This window comes from Eptesicus fuscus, chromosome 1 (assembly GCF_027574615.1).
Source record: "Eptesicus fuscus isolate TK198812 chromosome 1, DD_ASM_mEF_20220401, whole genome shotgun sequence".
NCBI classification, from domain to species: domain Eukaryota; kingdom Metazoa; phylum Chordata; class Mammalia; order Chiroptera; family Vespertilionidae; genus Eptesicus; species Eptesicus fuscus.
This window is the reverse complement of record NC_072473.1, coordinates 31,332,392-31,357,320: the sequence shown is the minus strand read 5'-3', so window position 1 is coordinate 31,357,320 and position 24,929 is coordinate 31,332,392. Positions and strand designations below refer to the sequence as shown.

The 24,929-nt window shown below is 38.9% G+C and overlaps 1 protein-coding gene across 1 annotated transcript; it reads left to right on the top strand.

The window, feature by feature from the left end:
* The first annotated feature begins 2,034 nt into the window (after nucleotides 1-2,034).
* LOC114228248 (uncharacterized) lies at nucleotides 2,035-24,295 on the top strand. Its single transcript, XM_054715345.1, has 6 exons — nucleotides 2,035-2,165; nucleotides 3,801-3,904; nucleotides 13,081-13,186; nucleotides 20,669-20,860; nucleotides 23,629-23,747; nucleotides 24,228-24,295. Exons 1-6 carry the CDS (start codon nucleotides 2,035-2,037, stop codon nucleotides 24,293-24,295), a joined length of 720 nt encoding a protein of 239 aa, XP_054571320.1.
* The last annotated feature ends 634 nt before the right edge of the window (nucleotides 24,296-24,929 follow it).

Genomic DNA, 24,929 nt, shown 5'->3' with positions numbered 1-24,929 from the left:
ATAAAAATGACCTGATGGAAATATATATGGTAGATAATACTAGAAATATATGAACTGACATCTTGACAAATGTGGACTTAAGAAGAGAAGGGTGATCCTTCTTTTTTAATGCTGCATAATATTCCATGGTGTAAATGTATGGAGGGACCTGGAGAAGCCAGAGAAATGCAAATATCACATGATCCCATTCATATGTGGAATCTAAAGAACAAAATAAACTGATGAACAAAATAAATTCATAGACATAGAAGCATGGAACAGTCTAATGAATCATAGAGAAAAGGATTGGCTGGGTGTGTGGGTGGGAAGAGATTAACCAAAGAATTTTTATGCATGTAAGCATAACCCATGGACACAGATAATAGTGTGGTGAATGTCTGGGCCAAGGGCTGGAGGTGGGCTAGAAGGGGTCAAGGGGGAAAAAAGGAACATCTGTGATAATTTCAACTATAAAGATAAATTTTTAAAAAAGAAGAGAAGAAGGTGAGGGGTAAATATGAATTAATATAAGGAAGAATCCTAATGAAACCCTGGTGTCCCAGCTGGATTACATCTGTGTCTATTGCACTGCCTAATACTTCCTTCCCCATCTACTCTTTCAAACATATATTTTTATTGATTTTAGAGAGAGCAGAAGGGAAAGGGATAGAGAGATAGAAGCATTGATGAGAGAGAAACATCTATCATCTGCCTCTTGCACACCCCCCATGGGCATTGAGCCCACAACCCAGGCATAGAACTGACGACCTCTTGGTTCATGGGTCACCACTGAGCCACACTGGCCAGGCCCCATCTACTCTTTATTTTTCTTCCTGGCAGCTCTCCTTACTTCTGTTTCTCTTTCTGCCTTTTTCTACTTCCTTTTTTTCTCACTATTTCTTCATCTCTTCTCTTTACCAGTGATACCCAATGATATCTTCAGATTATTGCTTAGCAGTCTTGATGGCTATAAGGTCATCGATCTCTGATTATTTTTTTGGATACACTTATGGAAGTAATTTATTTTTGTGTGTGTCAGCAAATTATATTTGAGCCACTTTTTTTTTTAATTGCATTTATTGGGGTGACACTGGTTAACAAAATTATACAGGTTTCAGGTGCACAACTCTACAACACATCATCTGTACACTGTATTGTGTGTTCACCTTCCCAAGTTAAGTCTCCTTTCATCACTGTGTTTCGCTCCTATATCCTCTTCCACCTCCACCCCCCACCCCGCAGCAATTACCACACTGTTGTCTGTGAGGAGTTTTTTTCTCTCTCTTTTTTCTTTTATACTCAATCCCTCTATTCATTGACAATGGTGGGTGAGTGCTCTCTACCTATGAGTGTGTCTCTATTTTGTTTGTTACTTCTTTTTGTTCATTAGATTTAACATATAAGTGAAATCATATGGTACTTGTCTTTCTCTGACTGACTTCTTTTACTTAGAAAAAATGCTCTCCTGGTCCAGAAAAGGAAACCATCGTGTACTATTGGTGGGAATGCAGATTGTTACAGCCACTGTGGAAAACAGTATAAAGTTTCCTCAAAAAATAAAAAATGGAACTAATTTATGACCTAGCAATTCTACTTCTGTGAATATATCTAAGAAACCCAAAAAAATAATTCAAAAGAATATAAGCATCCTTATGTTCATTGCAGCATTATTTACAACTAGGGGCCCAGTGCATGAATTCATGCACCTTGAAAGGAACTGTGGGCCACGAGGCTGCAGTGTGCACAGGGGCAGGTCTCGGCCCATCCTCCACACCCTAGCCCGGCACATCCTGCCACAGCTCCTGGTCCCCTGTCTGCCAATCCCACAGCTCCAATCCCACAGCCACTGCTCCCATGCTCTGATGGTGCTGGCCCCACTCGCACCTATTGATGGCATGGAGTGATTGAGGATGGCGCCAGCAGTGGGTGTGAGTGGGGCTGGTGCTGTCAGCGGTGTGAGCAGTGGCTGCTGCCCCAATCGCCCCTCAGGAGCAGAGGGAGGTGGAGAAACCCTCAGGGACAATTGGGGCTGGCAGCTGCCACTCACACCCGTTAATGGCACCAAGCATTCGGGACGGCACTGGGCGCCTGCAGCAGGTGCAGCAAGACAGCAGTGTGAAGAAGCAAAGAATTTTCAGTAACCATCAGAGGCTTGTCCTGATGACAGTAACCAGTGCCCCACCTTGGTCTGGTGCCCCTGTTCACCTGTTCTACCATTCCACCACATCCAATGCCCGCCATGTTCCACACTCTGCCACCTGCTGCCAACGCCCCCTGGTGGTCAGAGCATGTGATAGCGACGAGGTGTTCGGTTGTTCCGCCGTTCGGTCTATTTGCACATTGGGGTTTTATATATATAAATAGCCAAGATTTAGAACCAGCTCAAGGTTCTAGCAGAAGATGAGAGGATAAAAATCTGGTACATTTACACAGTGGATACTACCTGGCCATAAAAAAGAAGGAAATCTTACCCTTTGAGACAGCGTGGAGCTTTCTGATTTTTAACTGGATTGAAAACCGCACTTATAGCATAAGGTGTGGGTTTTTGGCAAATTAAGAAACCTAATACAATGACTAATAAATCCTATCTAATAAAAGAGTAATATGCAAATTGACCATCACTCCAACACACATGATGGCCGCCCCCATGTGGACACAAGATGGCCATCACAAGATGGCCTGCAGGGGAAGGCAGTTGTGGCAATCAGACCAGCAGGGGAGGGCAGTTGGGAGGGACCAGGCCTGCAGGGGAGGGCAGTTATGGGTGACCAGGCCTGCAGGGGAGGGCAGTTAGGGGTGACCAGAACTGCAGGGGAGGGCAGTTGGGGGGGACCAGGCTTGCAGGGGAGGGCAGTTAGGGGGGACCAGACCAGCAGGGGAGGGCAGTTAGGGGTACCAGGCCTGCAGGAGTGGGCAGTTGTGGGGGACCAGGCCTGCAGGGGAGGTAAATTGGGTGGGACCAGGCCTGCAGGGGAGGGCAGTTGAGTGTGACCAGGCCTGCATGAGAGACCAGTTAGGGGCAACCAGGTGAGCAGGGGAGGGCAGTTAGGGGTGACCAGGCCAGCAGGGAAGGGCAGTTGGGGGGAACCAGGCCTTCAAGGGAGGGAAGTTGGGTGGGGCCAGGCCTGCAGGGGAGGGAAGTTGCGGGGGACCAAGCCTGCAGTGGAGGACAGTTAAGGGTGACCAGGCCTGCAGGGGAAGGCAGTTGGGGGTGACCAGGCCGGCAGGGGCAGGCAGTTAGGGGCAACCAGGCTGGCAGGGGAGGGCAGTTAGAGGTGACAAGGCCGGCAGGGTAGCAGTTAGGCATTGATCAGGCTTACAGGGGAGTGGTTAGGGGGTGATCAAGCTGGCAGGCAGAAGCGGTTAGGGGCAATCAGGAAGGCTGGCAGGCAAGCAGTTGGGAGCCAGCAGTCCTGGATTATGAGAGAGATGTCCGACTGCCCGTTTAGGCCCAGTGGGATCGGGCCTAAATGGGCAGTTGGACATCCCTCGAGAGGTCCCAGATTGGAGAGGGTGCAGGCTGGGCTGAGGGACACACACCCCCACCCCATGCACGAATTTCATGCACCGGGCCTCTAGTAGTTCTTATAAAAAACAAATAGCTGGGATTAAACTTAAGCAGTAGACAAGTTATATATGGTCTATATATAGGAACTATAGATTTGAGGAACCAAATTTACAATCAAGTGTACAATCAAAAAGTTAACCAGTAATTTATATGGGCTGGAAAGAAAAAGTTCAAAATCCATGGTCACTTATCTCTGATATAAACCACCTACAATCTCTGTTGGATGATTACTTCTTGTAATTGCACTTGTTAGGACTGCCTGTGTTTCTGTTGCTTCCACTACGATGGATTACATGTTTATATGGACTCAAATTCTGTTCATCTACTGCTGTTTTCTGACTGTACATTGTGCACAACGTAAGAAAATTTTAATTTGTTTTATTTCTATAGGGTGAATACATAAATAATTTTATTTTAATTAGAGAGGGGATCAAGGCCATGGGAGGTAGCCTAAGTGACTAGACAGTAATACAAGCAAAGGCTTTTTTTTTTTTTGCTAAACATTCATAAACCTGAAAGTATCTTATTTTTTAAAGGTGTTTATTTTTATGTGAGAAATAATTGTTTTCTTTTGAAGCTATCATGTCTGTCTCTGATCTCTGAGATAAATATAAAAAATTCTGTGAACTACCAACTAAAAGTTTTATTTGTGTCAATATTAGTGATTGTTAGAGCACTTTGTTTTTATAATATATGCAGGTTATATTTAATTTATCAGAAAATTTTCACTTTGCAATATGTTCAAATCACATGTCTATAAAACATAGCCTAAAATATTTGCCAAGCCAAGAAGAACAATTCTTTTTCTAAACACTACCTGTTGAAAACAGATGTGATTAAAATTCTCCAAGCAGCACTATTAGATCCAATAATTATGGTGAAGGCTTTTTGCGTGGTTGGATAGTTAGATGGTCAGTGGACCATTATGGTCAACTAAAGTTCTTTCCATATTCAAAGGATAGAGTTATTTAAATTGTTTTAAAGTACTGTATTGTGTTTTCACTTAAAAATGCTATTATGTTTTCTAATATGACCCTTCCATTTTTTTCCTCAAATATGTGTTATGTAGCAAAATCAGTGTGTCATGTTTTACGTTAGGAGATACATGTTCTCCAAAGTGAAGTTTTGCTTTGGATTCTATAGACCTTTTCCCTTCTTGCCAGCCACCTCTAACTCCAAACATATACTCAGAGGCCTGGGATTCAGTCAACATTAAATCTTACTCTATAGAATCTTTTCTCTGTGTTTAAGCTGACAGAGGGTCAAAATATTTCTCCCTTACTTGAACTTACAGTTTCTGTGAATGTTAGTTAATAGGTCCTGTAACTCTTTTTTTTTTAAAATATATTTTATTGATTTTTTACAGAGAGGAAAGGAGAGGGATAGAGAGTTAGAAACATCAATGAGAGAGAAACATCGATCAGCTGCCTCCTGCACACACCCCACTGGGTATATGCCCGCAAACAAGGTACATGCCCTTGACCAGAATCGAACCCGGGACCCTTAAAGTCTGCAGGCCAACGCTCTATCCACTGAGCCAAACCGGCCAGGGCGGTCCTGTAACTCTTTTATTTATTTATTTATTTATTTATTTATTTATTTATTTATTTATTTTTTATTTATTTTTAAATATTTTTATTGAGGTATTATATGTGTACATATCTTACTATTACCTATTACCCCCCCACCCCACACCCACACATGCCCTCCCCCCCCAGAGTTTTGCGTCCATTGTTTATGCTTATATGCATGCATACAAGTCCTTCGTTTGATTTCATAACTCCCCCACCTTTTCCAAACTTTCCCCCTGTAATTTGAAAGTCTGTTTGATGCTTTACTGTCTCTGTATCTATCTTTTTGTTCACCACTTTATAATGTTCTTTACTATCCCTAAATGAATGAGATCATGTGGTATTTTTCTTTCATTGACTGGCTTATTTCACTTAGCATAATGTTCTCCAATTCCATCCAGGTTGCTGTAAATGATGAGAATTCCTTCTTTTTTATGGCAGCATAGTATTCCATTGTGTAGATGTACCACAGTTTTCCGATTCAGTCATCTGCTGATGGGCACCTAGGCTGTTTCCAAATCTTAGCTATTGTAAATTGTGCTGCTATGAACATAGTGGTGTATATATCCTTTCTGATTGGTGTTTCTAGTTTCTTCGGATATATTCCCAGGAGTGGGATTACTGGGTCAAATGGGAGTTCCATTTTCAGTTTTTTGAAGAAACTCCATACTGTTCTCCACAGTGGCTGCACCAGTCTGCATATCCACCAGCAGTGCACGAGGGTTCCTTTTTCTCCGCATCCTCGCCAACACTTGTTGTTTGTTGATTTGTTGATGATAGCCATTCTGACAGGTGTGAGATGGTACCTCATTGTTGTTTTGATTTGCATCTCTCGGATAATAAGTGACTTTGAACATGTTTTCATGTGTCTCTTGGCCTTCCTTCTGTCTTCTTTTGAAAATATTCTGTTTAGGTCTGTTGCCCATTTTTTTATTGGATCATTTATCTTCCTCTTATTAAGTTGCATAAGCTGCCTGTAGATGTTGAAGATTAAACCTTTATCAGTGATAGCATTTGCAAATATGTTTTCCCATGCAGTGGGCTTTCTTGTTGTTTTGTTGATGGTTTCTTTTGCTGTAAAAAAGATTTTTATTTTGATGTAGTCCCATTTGTTCATTTTCTCTTTAGCTTCCATTGCCCTAGGGGCAGTGTCAGTGAAGAAGTTATTGTGGCATATGTCTGAGATTTTGTTGCCTGTGGATTCCTCTAGTATTTTTATGGTTTCCCGTCTTATGTTTAAGTCCTGTATCCATTTTGAGTTTATTTTTGTGTATGGTGTAAGTTGGTGATCTAGTTTCATTTTTTTGCATGTATCTGTCCAGTTTTCCCAACACCATTTATTGAAGAGACTGTCTTGACTCCATTGTATGTTCATGCCTCCTTTGTCAAATATTAATTGAGCATAGTGGTTTGGGTCGATATCTGGGTTCTCTATTCTGTTCCATTGATCAATATGTCTGTTCTTGTGCCAATACCAGGCTGTTTTGAGAACAGTGGCTTTGTAATACAGCTTGAAATCTGGTATTGAGATCCCACCTACTTTATTCTTCTTTCTGAGGATTGCTGAGGCTAGTCGGGGTCTTTTTTTATTCCAGATGAATTTTTGGAGAGTTCTTTCTAGGTCTGTGAAATATGCTCTTGGTATTTTGATGGGGAGTGCATTGAATCTGTAGATTGCTTTGGGTAGTATGGACATTTTAATGATGTTGATTCTACCAACCCAGGAACATGGTATGTTCTTCCATCTGTTTACGTCTTCCTCTATCTCTTTTTTCAGTGTCCTGTAGTTTTCTGCGTATAGGTCTTTTACCTCCTTAGTTAAGTTTATTCCTAGGTATCTTAATTTTTTTGGTGCGATGGTAAATGGGATTGCTTTTTTAGTCTCTCTTTCTGTAAGTTCATTATTGGTGTATAGAAAAGCCATAGATTTCTTGGCGTTAATTTTGTATCCCGCTACATTGCCGAATTCATTTATTAAGTCTATTAGTTTTTTGATGGAATCTTTTGGGTTTTTTATGTACAATATCATGTCATCTGCAAATAAGGACAGCTTCACTTCTTCTTTTCCAATTTGGATGCCTCTTATTTCTTCTTCTTGCCTAATTGCGATAGCTAATACTTCCAGTACTATGTCAAACAGGAGTGGTGAGAGTGGGCATCCCTGTCTTGTTCCTGTTCTTAGGGGAAATGGTTTTAGTTTTTGCCCCTTGAGTATGATGTTTGCTGTGGGTTTATCATAAATAGCTTTTATTATGTTGAGGTATGAGCCTTCTATTCCCACCTTGTTGAGAGTTTTTATCAAGAAAGGGTGTTGGATTTTGTCAAATGCTTTTTCTGCATCAATTGATATGACTATGTGATTTTTATCTCTCAATTTGTTTATGTGATGTATCACGTTTATTGATTTGCGGATATTGTACCATCCTTGCATTCCTGGAATAAATCCTACTTGGTCATTGTGTATGATCTTTCTGATGTACTGCTGGAGCCGATTTGCTATAATTTTGTTGAGGATTTTGGCATCTATGTTCATGAGGGATATTGGCCTGTAATTCTCTTTCATTGAGTTGTCTTTATCTGGTTTTGGTATTAGGGTGATGCTGGCTTCATAGAAGGAGCCTGGAAGTGTTCCTTCCTCTTGAATTTTTTGGAATAGTCTGAGGAGGATAGGTTTTAGTTCTTCCTTGAAAGTTTGATAAAACTCTCCTGTGAAGTCATCTGGCCCCGGGCTTTTGTTTGCCGGAAGCTTTTTGATGACTGCTTCAATTTCTTCCATAGTTCCTGGCATGTTGAGCTGTTTAGAATCTTCCTGATTGAGTTTTGGAAGGTTGTATTTTTCTAGGAATGTGTCGATTTCCTCTAGGTTGTCCAGTTTGTTGGAATAGAGTTGTTCGTAGTATTTTGTAACAATCCTTTGTATTTCGTCGGGGTCTGTTGTTATTTCATCTCTTTCATTTCTGATTTTGTTTATTTGGGTCCTCTCTCTTTGCTTCTTGGTGAGCCTGGCTAGAGGTCCATCAATCTTGTTTATCCTTTCAAAGAACCAGCTCTTGGTTTTGTTGATCTTTTGTATTGTTTCTTTGGTCTCTATGTCGTTTATCTCCACTCTGATCTTTATTATTTCTTTCCTTCTGCTTACACTGGGCTTATCTTGTTGCTCTCTCTCTAACTCTTTGAGTTGTTGGGTTAGGTAATTTATTACCATTGTTTCTTGTTTTTTGAAGTAGGCTTGTAGAGCTATGAACTTCCCTCTCAGGACTGCTTTCATTGTGTCCCATAGATTTTGGATTGTTGTGTTTTCATTGTCGTTTGTTGCCATGATGTTTTTTATTTCTTCCTTGATGTCTTTGGTAACCCAGTCATGGTTTAATAACATGCTATTTAGTCTCCAAGTGTTTGATTTCTTTGGGTTGTTTTTATTGTAGTTGATTTCCAGTTTTATGCCACTGTGATCTGAGAAGATACTTGATATGATTTCTATCTTCTTGAATTTGGAGAGACTTTGCCTATGTCCTAACATATGGTCTATCTTTGAAAATGACCCATGTGCACTTGAGAAGAATGTATATTCTGTGGCTTTGGGGTGAAATGTTCTGAAGATGTCGATGAATTCCATCTGTTCTAGTGAGTCATTTAGGATTGATGTTTCTTTGCTGATTTTTTGTTTAGAGGATTTGTCCAATGGTGATAGTGGGGTATTGAAGTCTCCTACTATGATTGTATTACTGTCAATCTCTCCTTTGATATCTTCCAGGAGTTTTTTAATGTATCTTGGTGCTCCTGAATTGGGTGCATATATGTTTACCAGAGTTATTTCTTCTTGTTGGATTTCTCCCTTTAGTATTATGAAGTGGCCTTCATTATCTCTTGTTATGTCCTTCACTTTGAGATCTAATTTGTCAGATATAAGTATTGCAACCCCAGCTTTTTTTTCATTTCCATTTGCCTGGAAAACCTTTTTCCATCCCTTTACTCTCAGTCTGTATGCATCCTTTTTTTTGAGGTGGGTTTACTGTAGACAGCAGATATATGGGTTTTGTTTTCTTATCCAGTCTGTTACTCTGTGTCTTTTGATTGGGGCATTCAATCCATTTACATTTAAAGTTATTATTGATAGGTACTTATTTGACGCCATTTTTATTCTATACCCCTGTGTACCTTCTTTGCTTCCTATTTCTTTCTTTTTTTTTTTTTTTACAGCAGACCCTTTAGCATTTCTTTCATTGCTGGTTTGGTGGTGATAAACTCCCTTAGTCCTTTTTTGTCTGTGAAGCTCCTGATTTCACCTTCAATTTTGATTGATAGCCTTGCTGGGTACAGTATTCTTGGATTTAGACCCTTCCTTTGCATGACTTGGTATATTTCATTCCATTCCCTTCTGGCCTGATGAGTTTCTGTTGAGAAATCAGTTGCTAGTCTGATGGGGGTTCCTTTGTATGTAACTGTCTGTCTCTCTCTGGCCGCTTGTAAGATTCTTACTTTGTCGTTGGTGTTTGCCAACTTAACTATAATGTGCCTTGGCGTCGGTCTTTTGGAGTTCATTTTGCTTGGAACTCTGTGAGCTTCTTGGATTTGTGTGGGTTTTTTCTTCCCTATATCAGGGAAGTTTTCTGTTATTATTTCTTCAAACAGGTTTTCTATTCCTTGCTCAGTTTCCTTTCCTTCTGGCACCCCTATTATCCTGATGTTGTTTTGTTTTGTATTGTCCTGAAGTTCCCTTACGCTCTCCTCAATCTTTCTAATTTTTGTTTCTAGAAGCTGTTGTAATTGGGTATTTTTTTCCATCTTGTCTTCTAGCTCACTTATGCGGTCCTCTGCTTCATCTAGTCTACTCTTGATGCTTTCTATTGAGTTCTTTACAGCAGCGATGTCATTTTTCATTTCTTCTTGGTTCTTCTTCATTTCTTCTTGGTTCTTACTCATATTGTCGAATTTGTCTTCCATCCTTTTCAGCCACTTTATGACCATTTCTCTGAATTCTTTCTCTGATAGGTTGTTTGCCTCTAAATCGTTTACTTCCTTTTCTGGTGATGCCTGCTTCTCTTTCCTGTGGGGGCTGTTTCTTTGTCTCCTCATGGTCTCTCTTCTCCGGATGTCTGGTTATATAGATTTCTCTCTCTGGCGTTGATTTAAAGGTATAAAATACAACACAACCAGGCACAACAGACAAGGCACTGAACAGAATTGTATTCACGATATTAATAACCTCCAATAAAGGTAACCACCAGAGAAAGACAAATTAGGGAATAGGAGTGGAAGAGGGAGAGTAAAAAGAAAGAACACAACGAAGAAAAAAACAACAACAAAGAGTGTGAATCTGAACTTGGGAAAAGAGCAGAAAGAAAGAAAAGAAATAACATAAAAGAAAAAGAAAAAAAAAGTAAGAGAGACAAGAATGATACTAAGAGAGAAAAGGGGAACAAACTATATATATGGGGAGTAAACTCCACTAGAACAACCACTATTCCCAGCAAATTCCAGCAACACAAGCCTGGAGATTAATACAAACTGCAACAGCAGCTAATATCAAGTGAGGCAAGGGAAAACAAAAGTAAAAAACAAACAAAAACAAAGCAAACAAAAGAACCAACCAAACCAACAAAAAGAATAATCAAAACAATCTCATAAAAAAGCATAAAAATTCAATCTAATCAACATTCAAGCAAACAACAACAAAAGGCCCGAGAGAAAAATAATTTTTTAAAGGTAGCGTAGAGAGAGGTTTGTATGGATTTGGAGCAGGGGGTTGGGAATTAGATATATAAGTAGGGTGAAGTTTTAGCAGGGAGTAAACTGAAAAAGTAGGGAAAATCTAAAGCCAGAAAGGGTTAAGATAAACTGGGGACCAAAAGGGGAAAGGTTAGGAGGAGAGTGATGGCATAATGTTAGCTTTGAGAAAGGGTAAAGCGATTGTAAGGGAAAGATGCAAATCGAATGTAGGACACTAATCCAAAAATAAAAGAGAGAAAATCAAATGACATTAAAAAAAAAAGTAAAATAATAGTAATAATAGTGCTGATTGAAAATAAAAATGTAATAATTAAAAAGGTGAAAATCAAGTGAGGAAAAAGAAAAAAATATTAGTTTCTTAAGTAAAAGATGCAAAAAATGAAAATAAAAAAATATGAGAATAAAAAATTAAAAAAATTGAAAAAAGAATTTAAAATTAAAAAATAGGAAGACTAAAATGTGCAGTAGCGGCTGTCATTCACTTCCTCTATTATTCTGTTTGGTACGCCTTTTTCCCAGTCTGGGCGGTATTTCAGTTCAGCTTCATTCCAGGGCTCCTCAGTGTTGGAAGCCAGTCCTGCTTTTTAAGCCAGCCGTGTCTTAATTTCTCGTATTTATTTTTGATTACACCAGAGACAATTAGCGTTTCAGCCCCTGGGTGGCAGTGTTTCTGAATTGACTTCCGGGCCTCTCTAGCTCTTTTTTCTTTTTTTTTTTCCCCTTCTATGGCACTCACTACCGGTTTGTGGAGGTGTGCACCTCAGAGCTGCCTCTCTGATGGTCACACGCAGCTCTGGCCCCAGGTTCCGAAAAAACACCTTCCCCCTGCAGTCTTTCAGGGCCTCCACCTGGGTTTTTCTATGTATTGGGCTTAGCAATCAGAGTCGGAAAGAGCCCAGGTGTGCGGACTGTGGGTCTGTGCCCCAGACTAAGGAGCCTGCACTCCTTTGAAAATTCTTAGTCTGACCCTCCTCGTCAGATTAAAATGAGTTGCTTTCAAGAGGTCACTTCTGTTAGCAGCTCAGAAGACCCCCCTCCTCATTCACGGATCACGGCAGTTCCAACTGCCGCCGATTTTTCTAGGCACAGACCTCCCGGCTCCTGCCGGTCCTGCGGCTGCCGCACTTCCCTCACCCAGCGCTTCCCTCACCCACCGCGGGGATTAGAAACCGCAGCTTATTTCAGACAAAATCTGACCTTTCCGTGGTGCAGTGAAGAGTTTCTTTGAATCCAAATGTTTGCGCTGATAGGGGACCGGTGGTCTGGTGCTCCCAGCAGTTCAGTGTTTGCAGTTGTCGCGGAAAGTCAGGTTTCCACTAAAATCCTCCTTTCCTTGCAAGATGGCGAGGCGCCCGGCGAGGGGACCCAGCCCCTGTGGGTGCTGCGAGGTCAGAGGAACACTGCCCAGCACTCCCCCGCCTTCTCCTGGAGTTTAGCTGTCCCTTGGCTTGCCCACATACACTCCCTCTGTGAGCCTCTGCTGCTCCGACTCTCCGCCCCAGGAACAGACTCCAAACCCGACTCTATTCCATCGCCATTTTTCGGTCCTGTAACTCTTAATAAACTTTTCTACTCACTAATTTTCCAACTCTAGAAAACCTTTGCTTAGTCCACAATGCTGGGAAGGATACTTCAGCCATATCATTAGCAGAATGACTCTCCAGGATAGCCTTATAAATATAAAAATGTCATTAATGGTTGAGGCTGAGGTCCCTACTACCCCCAGTCGCCTACTAGTAGTGTGACTAATTTGTGTCAACCAGGGCATTTTGGGAGTAGAGAAGTATTAATAATTAATCCAGAAAAACATGAATAAACTAGAACTGTCCTAGCAAACTAGGGTTATGTTGACTCTGTCTTTGGATAGACAATTTTATCTTCCTTTAGCCAAAGATGATATGCCCATTTTGTCCAAAAGAACTTTATTTCAAATGTTAGATGTCCTTTTGGCTATAATACTGTATATTGACTTATTTTTAAAGCCATGCTCTGAAATCTATCAGTTCAAATAATAAGTGAGATCATGTCTGTTGTTCATCTTGATTTTTTGAGACTGATACTTGAAACTGTATTTAAACATTCTCAAAGTACCAAATAGCTATTTTCTTTTTCATAGTTTAAAACTCTTTAACAAAAAATAGTTTTCTAACATGCAAAACTTTTCACATGTATTAGCCAACTTTGAAATATTTGTTCTATATTTGTTGAGAGATGTTTGAATGTTATTTGCAGCCAATTGTACATCTGTGACTGACTTTGATGATTGTCCAGGGAATATAAGCGATTTCTGTCCGAAGAATATTGTTTGTGCATGCAAAGATGGAGAGCCTTTTTGCAAGTAAGTGGTTATACATGCTGTAAAAGCAGAGTGAGCACAATATATAGTGAGTAATAATTCACTTTGTATTTGTTTTCTATAAACCACAGATGCAATCTTTGTTTTAAAATAATATTTTAATCAGAAATGGCTCCTACTCATATAACACAGTTGTTGAGTCCCTAAAATATTTTAATCCACTGTTTTATAAACAATATATATAATTTAAGAGATTAGCTGAGAGAATATATGTTAACTTTAAGGGATTGACACTATTTAAAACTGCTTTTGTCAGACAGGCTTTTACAGATAAATTATACATTCATAACTAAACTGTTTTACTGTTCTGAAGAAGAAAAATCAAGGTGTGTTTCATGTTATGCAATGACAATAATCCTAACTTGTTATGTATCAATAAAATTTTGTAATTCAAGAAATAATTAAAATGCACTATGACTGACCTCTTCACTTCCAGGTTTACTTTTTTTAACAAGAGTGTATTTTTGAGTCATAGGTAATTTTTTTTAAAGATAGGCAGATTTTCTACCTTGTTCTAATCATAAAAATTAGAGTAGTTAGGTCAAAAATTGGAAGAGTGACTAAGAAAAAAAGATAATATAAGAATAAGAAAGAGTGTGTATATGAAAGAAAGGTTTTCCTGGGCCCATGTCTCTTGAACTGAATTTTTGAAACTGATAGTAAGAAAATCACATTTAGGCAAAGCGATCAATGTAGGCAAAGACAATGAGGTTTGAGAGAATTTTATGTTTGTGAAAATGCAAATAGTTTTCATATCATGCTCTTGACATACTGAACGACAACATTTTCAGTTCCTCAAGTGCATTATTTCCTCTCTCACCTTTGGCCATTCATATGCTATAACCTCTCTGTTACTCTTCCCCTTTCCTCCTTTCACCATAGCTCAACTTCTCTTGATACATTCCTACTTAACCTTCAAGACTAAGCTCCATCATACTGCTAAGATAGCACTTAACCCATTCTACTGCAACTTCTTTGAGTGTAGGGTATATGTTTTATTTTTTAGAGTACTACAAAAACCAGAATTTAGTCTTATTTATCTTCAGAACCTAGCACAATGCCTGTCATATAGAAGGTATTCTGCAATGATTTGTTGAATGAATCTTTCAATGGGAGTGGTTGCTCAATAGTGCAAAATATTGGAAGAATATTGAAGAAGATGAAAGTGATAAAAAGCCATTAGAATTAGCATTTAGGGGTTGTTGGTGATAACCTTTGAGAATATTATTCCAATATTGGAAGCAACTAATCAACATTATGTTTTATCTTTCTAACCCATATTATAATTATTTGTCTCATTTGTTTTACAAATCTTTACAAGTGTTAATTGTCCTGTCACATTAACATTATGCATGTTTTGAAAATTTTCTCCACCAAGTTGATTCAAACAAGTTACTTCAAGTTATTTCACTGATGAATTTCAGTATGGAACATAATTGACCTGTACATTATATATATATATATAACATTCTTTGAAAGTTTATCTGATGGCAAGGGATCATTTTATTACTAAATATATTTAGCACCACACCACACAGTTTGGGCCAGGTATTTTGACATTGTGAATTATGTACTACAAATCAAAACTAAACACATGAAACTAAATAACAATAATTATAAAATTATTTAATAAATTTAATGGCATTGCTGAAACTGTCTAAGGACACACATACCACCACCACCCACATCCCTACAGGCAAATATCTCTCTCTCACACACACATGTTCCAAATGTTTAATTCATATAAAAATGAAAAAATCAAAAGCCAAATTTAAAATGTTTAATGAGAGATAACTTAATAAAATTGGCCAAATTAAGAGCATATGCCTGATATATAATTTTTAAATTTTCATTTTTTTATTTTTTCTTAAAATATTTCTATAGCTTTTAAGAACTATATTTTACATTGTTACAAATAGAATACAAATTAAAGATTTTAGATTTTAAAAAATTCAACTAACTCTGATCTGCTACCTCTATTACTGTCTTCAAATTGAGAAACATTGCTACAATAGATCTAAACAGGATTCATTTATTTTTTCTTTATTGAGGTACTAGAGGCCCGGTGCATGAAATTCATGCATGGGGGTGGGGGTTGTCCCTCAGCCCAGGCTTCACCCTCTCCAATCTGGGACCCCTTCGAGAGATGTCCAACTGCCCGTTTAGAACTGATCCCAGTGGGATTGGGCCTAAATGGGCAGTCCGACATCCCTCTCACAATCCAGGACTGCTGGCTCCCAACTGCTTGCCTGCCTGCCTTCCTGATTGCCCCTAACCGCTTCTGCCTGCCAGCCTGATCACCCCCTAACCACTCCCATGCCAGCCTGATTGATGTCTAACTGCTCCCCTGCCAGCCTGTTTGCCCCCAACTTCCCTCCTCTGCCGGCCTTGTCACCCCTAACTGCCCTCCCCTGCAGGCCTGGTCCCTCTCAACTCCCCTCCCTTGCAGGCCTGGTGCCTCCCAACTGCCCTCCCCTGCTGGCCATCTTGTGTCCACATGGGGGAAGGATCTTTGACCACATGGAGGCAGCCATCTTGTGTGTTGAAGTGATAGTCAATCTGCATATTACTCTTTTATTAGATAGGATAGAGGCCTGGTGCATGGGTGGGGGCCAGCTGGTTTGCCCTGAAGGGTGTCCCGGATCAGGGTGGGGGTTCCCTTGGGGCGTGGGGTGGCCTGGGCGAGGGGCCTGTGGTGGTTTGCAGGCCAGCCACGCCCCCGGGCAACCCAAGCGGAGGCCCCGGTATCTGGAATTTATTTATCTTCTACAATTGAAACTTTGTAGCCTTGAGCGGAGCCAAGCCTCCTGCTCGCTCCGTGGCAGCAGCCATTTCTCTTGGGATTGATGTATCTTCTATAATTGAAACTTTGTAGCCTGGAGTGGAGGCCTAGGCCAGCCAGGGCTGCAGAAGCTTGGCTTCCTCCATTGCCCGGGGTAACCATAGCCTTCTGCTCTTCCAGCTCAGTGGCTGCCGCCATTTCTGCTGGAATTTATTTACCTTCTATAATTGATATTTTGTACCCTTGAGTGGAGGCCTGGGCCCGCCAGGGTGTGTGGAAAGCTTGACTTCCTCCATTGCCAGGGAAACCCAAGCCTCCCTCCTGCTCTCTGTGGCCGCAGCCATCTTGGTTAGGGTTAATTTGCATACTCGCTCTGATTGGCTGGTGAGCGTGGCTGGTGGGTGTGGCTGGTGGGTGTATGGAGTGATGGTTAATTTGCATATTACTTTTTTATTAGATAGGATAATTAGTATACAAAAATTGCACACACTTAATGTATACATCTTGATGAGTTTGGACATATGCATACACCAGTGACAGAATCACCACAGCCAAGGCACTAAACATATTCATTACATGTGTTTGTTTGTGGTAACATTTGTTTCTTTTCTTCTTTTTTCTTTCTTTCTTCCCCCTTTATAAAGATAAGAACACTTAATATGAGGTCTATTTCCCTAACATATTTTTTTAAATATATTTTATTGATTTTTTACAGAGAGAAAGGGAGAGGGATAGAGAGTTAGAAATATTGATGAGAGAGATACATCGACCAGCTGCCTCCTGAACATCCCCCACTGGGGACGTGCCCGCAACCAATGTACATGCCCTTGACCGGAATCGAACCCGGGACCCTTCAGTCCGCAGACCGACGCTCTATCCACTGAGCAAAACCAGTTTCGGCTCCCTAACATATTTTAAAATACACAATTCTGTATTGTTAACTGTAGGTACTATGTTGTACAACTGATCTCTAGAACTTATTCATCATGCTTAACAGAAATGTTATAGTATTGAAAAACAAGTCCCTGTTTCCTCCTCCCCCAGCCTCTGACAACCTCCATTCTTTGTTTCTTCTATAAATCTATTTTTATTTGGAAAATAATCAATGTTCACATTTCTCACATACTTACCAGTATGTGAGAAGAATATACAGATTACATTTCAAATGTATTCATATTTAAAGGTTTTATTTCATACTAGAGGCCCAATGCACAAATTCGTGCATGGGGGGGGGGTGTCCCTCAGCCCTGCCTGCACCCTCTCCAATCTAGGACCCCTTGAGGGATGTCCAACTGCCCTCTAACAATCCAAGACTGCTGGCTCCCAACTGCTTGCCTGCCTGCCTGCCTGATTGTGCCTAACTGCTTCTGCCTGCCAGCCTGATTACCCCCTAACCACTCCCCTGCCAGCCCGATCAATGCCTAACTGCTCCCCTGCTGGCCCAATTGCCCCTAACTGCCCTACCCTGCCAGCCTGGTCTTCCCCAACTACCCTCCTCTGTCAGCCCGGTCACCCCTAACTGCACTCCCCTGCTGAGCCTGGTCACCCACAAATGCCCTCCCCTGCAGGCCTGGTCCCCCCCAACTGCTCTCCCCTGCAAGCCTGGGTCCCCCCCCAACTGTCCTCCCCTGCAGGCCTGGTAACCCCTAATTGACCTCCCCTGCCTGCCATCTTGTGGTGGCCATCTTGTGTCTACATGGGGGCAGCCATCTTGTGTGTTGAAGTGACAGTCAATTTGCATATTACTCTCTTATTAGATAGGATTGATGATAGGAAGAAAAACATTTATATACCCCCCAGGAATGCTAGAATTAAATAAGATAAAATATTTAAAATTTCTCACATAGTAACTGGCTGAAAGGTACTCTAAAAAGTTAATTCTTTTCTTCTCTCTAGCCTCTATGATGTTAAGCCCAATAGTCAGTTCTCAACCTTCATCTTAGTTTACACATCAGCAGCATTTAACAGAGTTGATCACTACCCATCTTTGAGTTTTCACTTGACTTCCAGGATATCCCTCTCTCCTGTTTTTACTTCTTCCTTCTGCCTCACTGTCCACTTTTCAATTACCTTTGCTAGTCTCTTCTCTGGTCCCTCACTTACTTAATTTTGGACTTAACGTTGGAGTGTCACAGGGCTTAGTTCCTCATCTTCATTATCTCTACTCCCTCCATTGGTGATTTCATCCAAACTCATGTCTTTAAATACCATTCAAACTGGGAAAATTTATAACTCCTGACTCAGAGATATAACTGCTTACTCAACATCTCCACTTCAATATCTAATACCTAGTTCAAAATCAGCAAGCACAAAACTGAACTGTGAAACTCCCATCACCACCACTCCAAACATGTTCTTTCTATAGTCTTTCCCATCTCAGTTGATGACAACTCCATCCTTTCATTTCTTTAGGCCAAAAATTTGAAAGTCATCATCAGTCCTCTTTTTTCTTGCACACTCTAATTCTTGTCCATCAGGAAATACTGTTGGTTTTGCCTTAAAAATAGAAAATTAGAAATCGGCCTTTTTTTTTCTTACCTCACCAACACTGTTATCATTCTGGTTTAAGCTATTCTATTTACCTCTTGCCTATATTAATGAACAGCTTTGTGACCTTTCTCCCTGCTTCTACCTTTGTCCCCATATAATCTGTTTTTGATACAGTAGAAAGGAGTGTTATCCTTTCAAAACAACCTAAATCATATCACTCTTCACCAAAATATGTAATTGTTTCTCATTTTATTAATTGTAAAAATCAAAGTCGTTATAATGACCTATAAGGTATTTTGTGATCTGTTTCCTTCCTTCTCAGCCTTATCTTCTATCATATTCGCTTAACTCACTGAGCTCCAGCAGCACTGATTTCCTTGGGTTCGTCAACATGCAGACACACACCCTCTTGCTTTAGTCTGAGTTCCTTCAAATGTTACTTCTCAATGAGACCTGCTTTTTGCTACCCTATTATACCAATGCAACCTGTCCTACTATCTGCCCCCCGCCCACATTGACAAAACCCTTATCTTGCTCCTTTTCTTCTTTCCTTAGCACTTGTCACCTTTAAACATCTTAGATAATTTAGCAATGATGCCTATTTTTGTTATCTGCCTTTCTCTGCTACAATTTAAGCTACTTTAGGACATGGATCTTTGTTAACTGGTCTATCTCAAATGCCTGGAACAGTGATTGGCACATAGTAGGTACCCACTAAATGTTGTTGAATAAATGAATGAGTGTTATTACTTAATAGACAATTCATTTGTGATTCATTTCTAATCTAAACAAGAAATATATTCTTGCCGAACCTGGTTTGGCTCAGTGGATAGAGCGTTGGCCTGCAGACTGAAAGGTCCCAGGTTTGATTCCGGTCAAGGGCATGTACCTTGGTTTTGGGCACATCTCCAGTAGGGGGTGTGCAAGAGGCAGCTGATAGATGTTTCTCTTTCATCGATGTTTCTAACTCTCTATCCCTCTCTCTTCCTCTCTGTAAAAAATCAATAAAATATATTTTTTTAAAAAAAGAAATATATTCTTGTAAAAGGTTTTTTCCCCCTAAAAACAAATCCATGAGGATTGATAAAATATTTTTAAAATATTTTTGACCTCCTTAAATGAATGACATTGTGTTGCATATTAGATGCCATTTCTTACTGAGTAGATTACTAGTTATTTGAAGCTGGTATATTTATTTTCTTATAGAATCATAGACTATCAGAGCTATAAAATATTATGATAATTGTCTAATCAATCCCTTCATGCCATCCATGACAGTACTCCTCAATATATTGGAATGATACAAACCAAGAGAAGTTTATTTAGGATCTGACATTTGCTGTTCAATTGGGTAATCCATTACCAATTCCATAGAAAACAATGAAGCAATCTCTAAAGATACTACAAGAACTAACTTCACCATTAGCCACTCCCATGGAGAATGATGAGAAGTCATATTATTCCTCTCCACAAACCCATAAACATGTCTATCTGGGTGTATGCCATGCCAGTTCAGTCTTTGCACCAGAGAACTACATTCAGGTTATTTGGCAGAGTATCAGGGCTTTATAAAAACACTACACATTTCTATATGAGTCATTTATTTTTATAAAATAGAGGAGGAAAATATGGAGTCATGGGAATGATGGGGGTAGATATTGCTGGCAAACAATCTAATCTCACCTTCTCATGTTACTTCTTGTATTTGCTGTAGAGTGGTAGAGGCAGTTTGCTAACCATCATTCATTGCTATAAGAGTGGGCGGGGGAAAATCAGAACCTGCAGTTACATAACTGGTAGATTATGCTGTTTCAAACTTTTTTCCTAACACTCACAGAACTAAAGTAGCTAAAGTAAAGTGAGGTATGAGCAGTGGGCAAAATGTGGATAGTTTTAAAAGCAGTCTTGAGACAGCCATTCTTGGTGAGGCTTTTTTTTTTTTTCTAGCTACATGCCACATCTACATTAGCTAATGGCTGGGAAATCCTGACAGCCTTCTGCATATTTACTAAATGAGTTCAAACTTGTAGGTTTTAGAGTGTTTGCTCAAGTGGAAAATGGGACAACATAAATTTCTTAAGGTCCTTAAAGGAAAACCTCGTGGTTTAGTAACAATGAAAGTTTGATTCATTCAGGGGAGACATTATTTTTCTGATTTGTGAGCTTTTTCTATTTCTGTTATCTCTATCTAGATGTCCAAATTTCAGAGGTCAGTGGGGAAATTATTGGTATATGGGAGCCAAATGTGACCAACTCTGGAGTACTCTGGACCTGATTTTAGTAGCAACATTGCCTGGAATAGGTCTGGCTTTAATAGTTGGTGTAACAATCCAGACTGTCCACTACTGTAAAAAGAAGTCAAAGAAGAATATAAATGATGACCGGTAAGAAATTTCTAAATACCTCCTAGAATGATGGGAAATCTCTTGTGAGATCAGCAAACGAATCAAGAAATAATGGATATTATTTATCATGCATGTTCCTGGTATATTCTCTTTTATATTCATCAACATTTAATTATGTTCAAACAAAAAGGTCCAGATAACCAAATTCATTTTGGTCAGAATATGGATACATAAAAAACTGATAAAACCCAAGTGTAATTAACTAAAGAATTGTCCTGCTGCAGTGTCTTCCTCCTATTTGTGTGTACCACACATACTGTCCTAGCTGGGGGTGGGGTTGCTGTACCTCTTATTCATCGCACCCTCCAGCAATAATGTCAGAGAAATGCAAAGAAGAATCCAATGGACTTGACTGTAATATGACTCGGCTCCCATTTTCTCATCTATAGAATAGAGATTGTTATAATCTGGCCTACCCACCTTACAGAGATGATGAGAATGATACTGAAAGCAACAATCATTTACTGAAGGTTTATTATATAATGCTAGGTTGAATTATAAATCTTTTATACCTATTAATTCATTTAATCATCACCAGCATCCTATAAAGTACAGATTATATTACCAAATCACAGATCAAATAACTTGGCTGAAGTTATAGGGCTAAGTATGTACCCAGACAATCTGGCTCTAAGCCTAAACCCTTAACCCCCATGCTATAGGAATGGAATCTCATAAGATAAAACACTGCTTTGAAAGCTGCATAGCCCTGTTGCATACCCTTTCTCTCTTTACTTAAAAGCAAGCAAGCAATACCCTTTATATTTTGTGCCGCCTGAGAACTATAGAAATATGAGGGGTAAATACCAGTAGGGTAAAATCTCATAAATTTTAGATCAGTTAATTCAAATTAGCATCTACTTTGAAGTATCATTCTCCAGTGACAAGATAATGTTAAACTGTATGCAGTATGAGGAGAGATTGAAATATTATTTTAAAATTGGAAGTAGCTGGTAATGTAAGCCTCACACTTCTAAGAATAGGCTTACAAAGTATAACAAAATCAACAGTTTTAACAGTCTTAGATATTTGCTAGCCAACATTGCTGCCATTTCAAAATCCTAACCTTTGTTTGTACCATCATTCCATACTCTTTAAAATGCAATGTGGTACATAAGTATATATGCATAAAATCAATGCTAGTCAGCATGGTGATGGAAGACTTGACTTGGGGTGGTAAATAGGACAGTTGATATATTGTAGAATTGTACGTCTGAAACCTACATAATTGTATTAACCAATGTCACCCCAATAAATTTAATGAAAAATAAAGAAATTAATGTGGAGAATTTCATATTATCCCTTGACTTAAGTTAGAAACTTCCTGAGATTTTAAAGAATTATTATAATTAGAAATCATACCTGTAAACAATTCACCTTTTAAGGATTCTCCATTTTTCTACTAAAAAGCTTTCTAGAACATTGGATTTGTTTCCCAATCATCTATCTTCTACTAAATGGCTATGACTTTGAATGAATTGCTTAGCCCCTGATTCCTCCTTTATACATTCCTACTTCTTCATCATCATGAGAATCAAATAAAACAATTAATGGAAAACTGCATTGAGAAACAAAGGCAAAATAAAAGTCTTGATTATAAATCAGGATAATAGTGGTGTTCACAAGTGTTTGGGCTTATTTATAGGCTTTTGGGATGAAAATTAAACTGCCTTATTTCTAATATTTCCCTCCAGTTAAAATATAATTTAGTTTAAACTCCTTTTTCCCCTCTGTCAATTATGAATTGATAAAGTGATTCTATATATACTCTGGGAGATTCCTTAATATAGTGGAAAAAATATGATAATGGAGCTAGGCAGACTGGAGCTCAAGTCTCTGCCCTATAAGTAAATGACTGTGTCACTGTGAGGAATTTCCTTAAAATTTTTCAGCCTCAGGTTTTTTCATCTACAAAAAATGGAGTTAACAATACCTATTTTGCAGGGTTTTTCCTAAATACTCAAATAAGATAATATAATTTTTACAAAATAAACTGATATTTAAAATTTACTTTCAATTGCATCAAAAAACTAAGATGGCCGAAACCGGTTTGGCTCAGTGGATAGAGCGTCGGCCTGCGGACTCAAGGGTCCCAGGTTCGATTCCGGTCAAGGGCATGTACCTTGGTTGTGGGAACATCCCCAGTAGGGGGTGTGCAAGAGGCAGCTGATTGATCTTTCTCTATCATCGATGTTTCTAACTCTCTATCCCTCTCTCTTCCTCTCTGTAAAAAAAAAATCAATAAAATATATTAAAAAAAACTAAGATGGATTAATGGAGGGATTCAGGGATGGATGGATGGACACATGTATGTTAAAGCAAGTATAGTAAAATATTAGTGATAAAATTGAGGTGGTAGATTCATGGGTATTCACTGTAAAACTTAATTTTGCTATATATTTGAAAATTTTCATAATAAATTGTTTGGGATAAATTAGGAAAAACACTTTGAGCATGGAAATCATTAAAAAATGGTAGCCTTTATTATTGTTTTGTCTCAGGTACATATAATAACAGAGTCTAAGAAGGGAGAACTCATTCTGTATGGTCAAAAATTAGTTTATAAAAAAATGCGGTCAAGGCCTGGGGGGTGGGCATTGTGAGAGCAGGGTGGAGGGAGTCAATGAGGGACAAAGGGAGGACATCTGTAATACTTTCAACAATAAAGATGTACATTTAAAAAAGTGATTTATGACTAATTAAACAAGTGTTTTATACTAACTATGTGTTTTTATTTAACTTGCCAGAGAACAAAGGAATTCATCAGGATTCCAACCTCAGCATAATTATGCCTATGCTTTTGATACGGCTATGAAATGTTCTCAACCTAATCAAGGCCAGGTAAACACCAAAACTCACTTGTCAGGTAAACTAAGTTTACAAAAGACACCAAAAAGAGAATTGCTTTGCAGAAACAAAAAGAAGCTTGGGAGATTGAAGAAGTATTCAGAAACAATAAAATGAAGTGTTAGCAGAAGACTGAAATGCACAAATAAGGGATGGTTGATGACAAGTTATTTATCCGTAGAGTACAGGCAAGGCCTGGAGCAAACTACAATGGGAGTGCTCTCTACTTTTTCTCTCCATCATTTGTTTCCAAGTAAAATCAAGTTAAAACACATATAAATGGTGGTCTTAGAGAAATTTAAAACATATAACGAAGGGGAAAGGAAATAACTAAAAAAGGGCAGCAAACCAGAAAGATATATATAAAAGGACAAGAATTTGAGCCATGTGGCTTCTTTTTATACTAGGAGAATATCTCTTTTTTATCTACTATGTTATTAGTAGCACAGATCCTGTAAAACAGATTTGTGGGGACTTTTTTAAAGTCATTGTACTTCAGGAACAGCTCTACATACAAAGAAAGGTCTGGATGACATAATAGACCACAAGTATCAGAAACAGCAGTAAAGCTTTTATTGTTTTAAATAAAACAAATCACTAATAAAATACCACAAAATCATTGTTTCTTATGGTATATTAACCCTAGAATATACCCAATTATAATCTTTATATTTTAAAGAAGATATACATTGAATTTAAACAATTTGAATCTCAGTATAATTCTACATATGTTCCTGTATGGTACCTTCTCAATAATATTAAGGCCAATTAAAACTGAAACTTGTGAAAAGGTTAAGAAAAAAAGTTGATAAAGGGTTGATGAATTAAGGCTAGTGAAGAGATATTTTCTACTCAATGTCAGAACAGTTAAATATTGGGACTTAAATTACACTATGAAAGGAAAATTAATATGTGTGTGTATTATATATAACATTTTTTAAAACAGATGATTAAGATCATGTGGAAGAATATACTATTGTAAATAATACTAGTTATGTGGTGCACGAATTCTTGCACATTGAAAGGAAATTAATTAGAAGAAATATTTTAATATCACTATTCACCTTTTCTCTATAATAGAAGTGTCAACCAAATTCACAATGGACAATGACAGATGGAAACACACGTGTGTGATTGGGGCCAGCGAGAGCTTTATATTGATTGTGCATGCGAGCGTCAACTTAGCCTTTTATAGATCTAA

Coding starts and splice junctions, on each gene's coding strand:
- LOC114228248 (XM_054715345.1), top strand. CDS start 2,035: ATGGCACCAAGCATTCGGGACGGCACTGGGCGCCTGCAGCAGGTGCAG. Junction 2,166..3,800: donor GTAACCAGTGCCCCACCTTG/GTCTGGTGCCCC, acceptor TGCACTTGTTAG/GACTGCCTGTGTTTCTGTTG. Junction 3,905..13,080: donor GACTGTACATTGTGCACAAC/GTAAGAAAATTT, acceptor TGTTATTTGCAG/CCAATTGTACATCTGTGACT.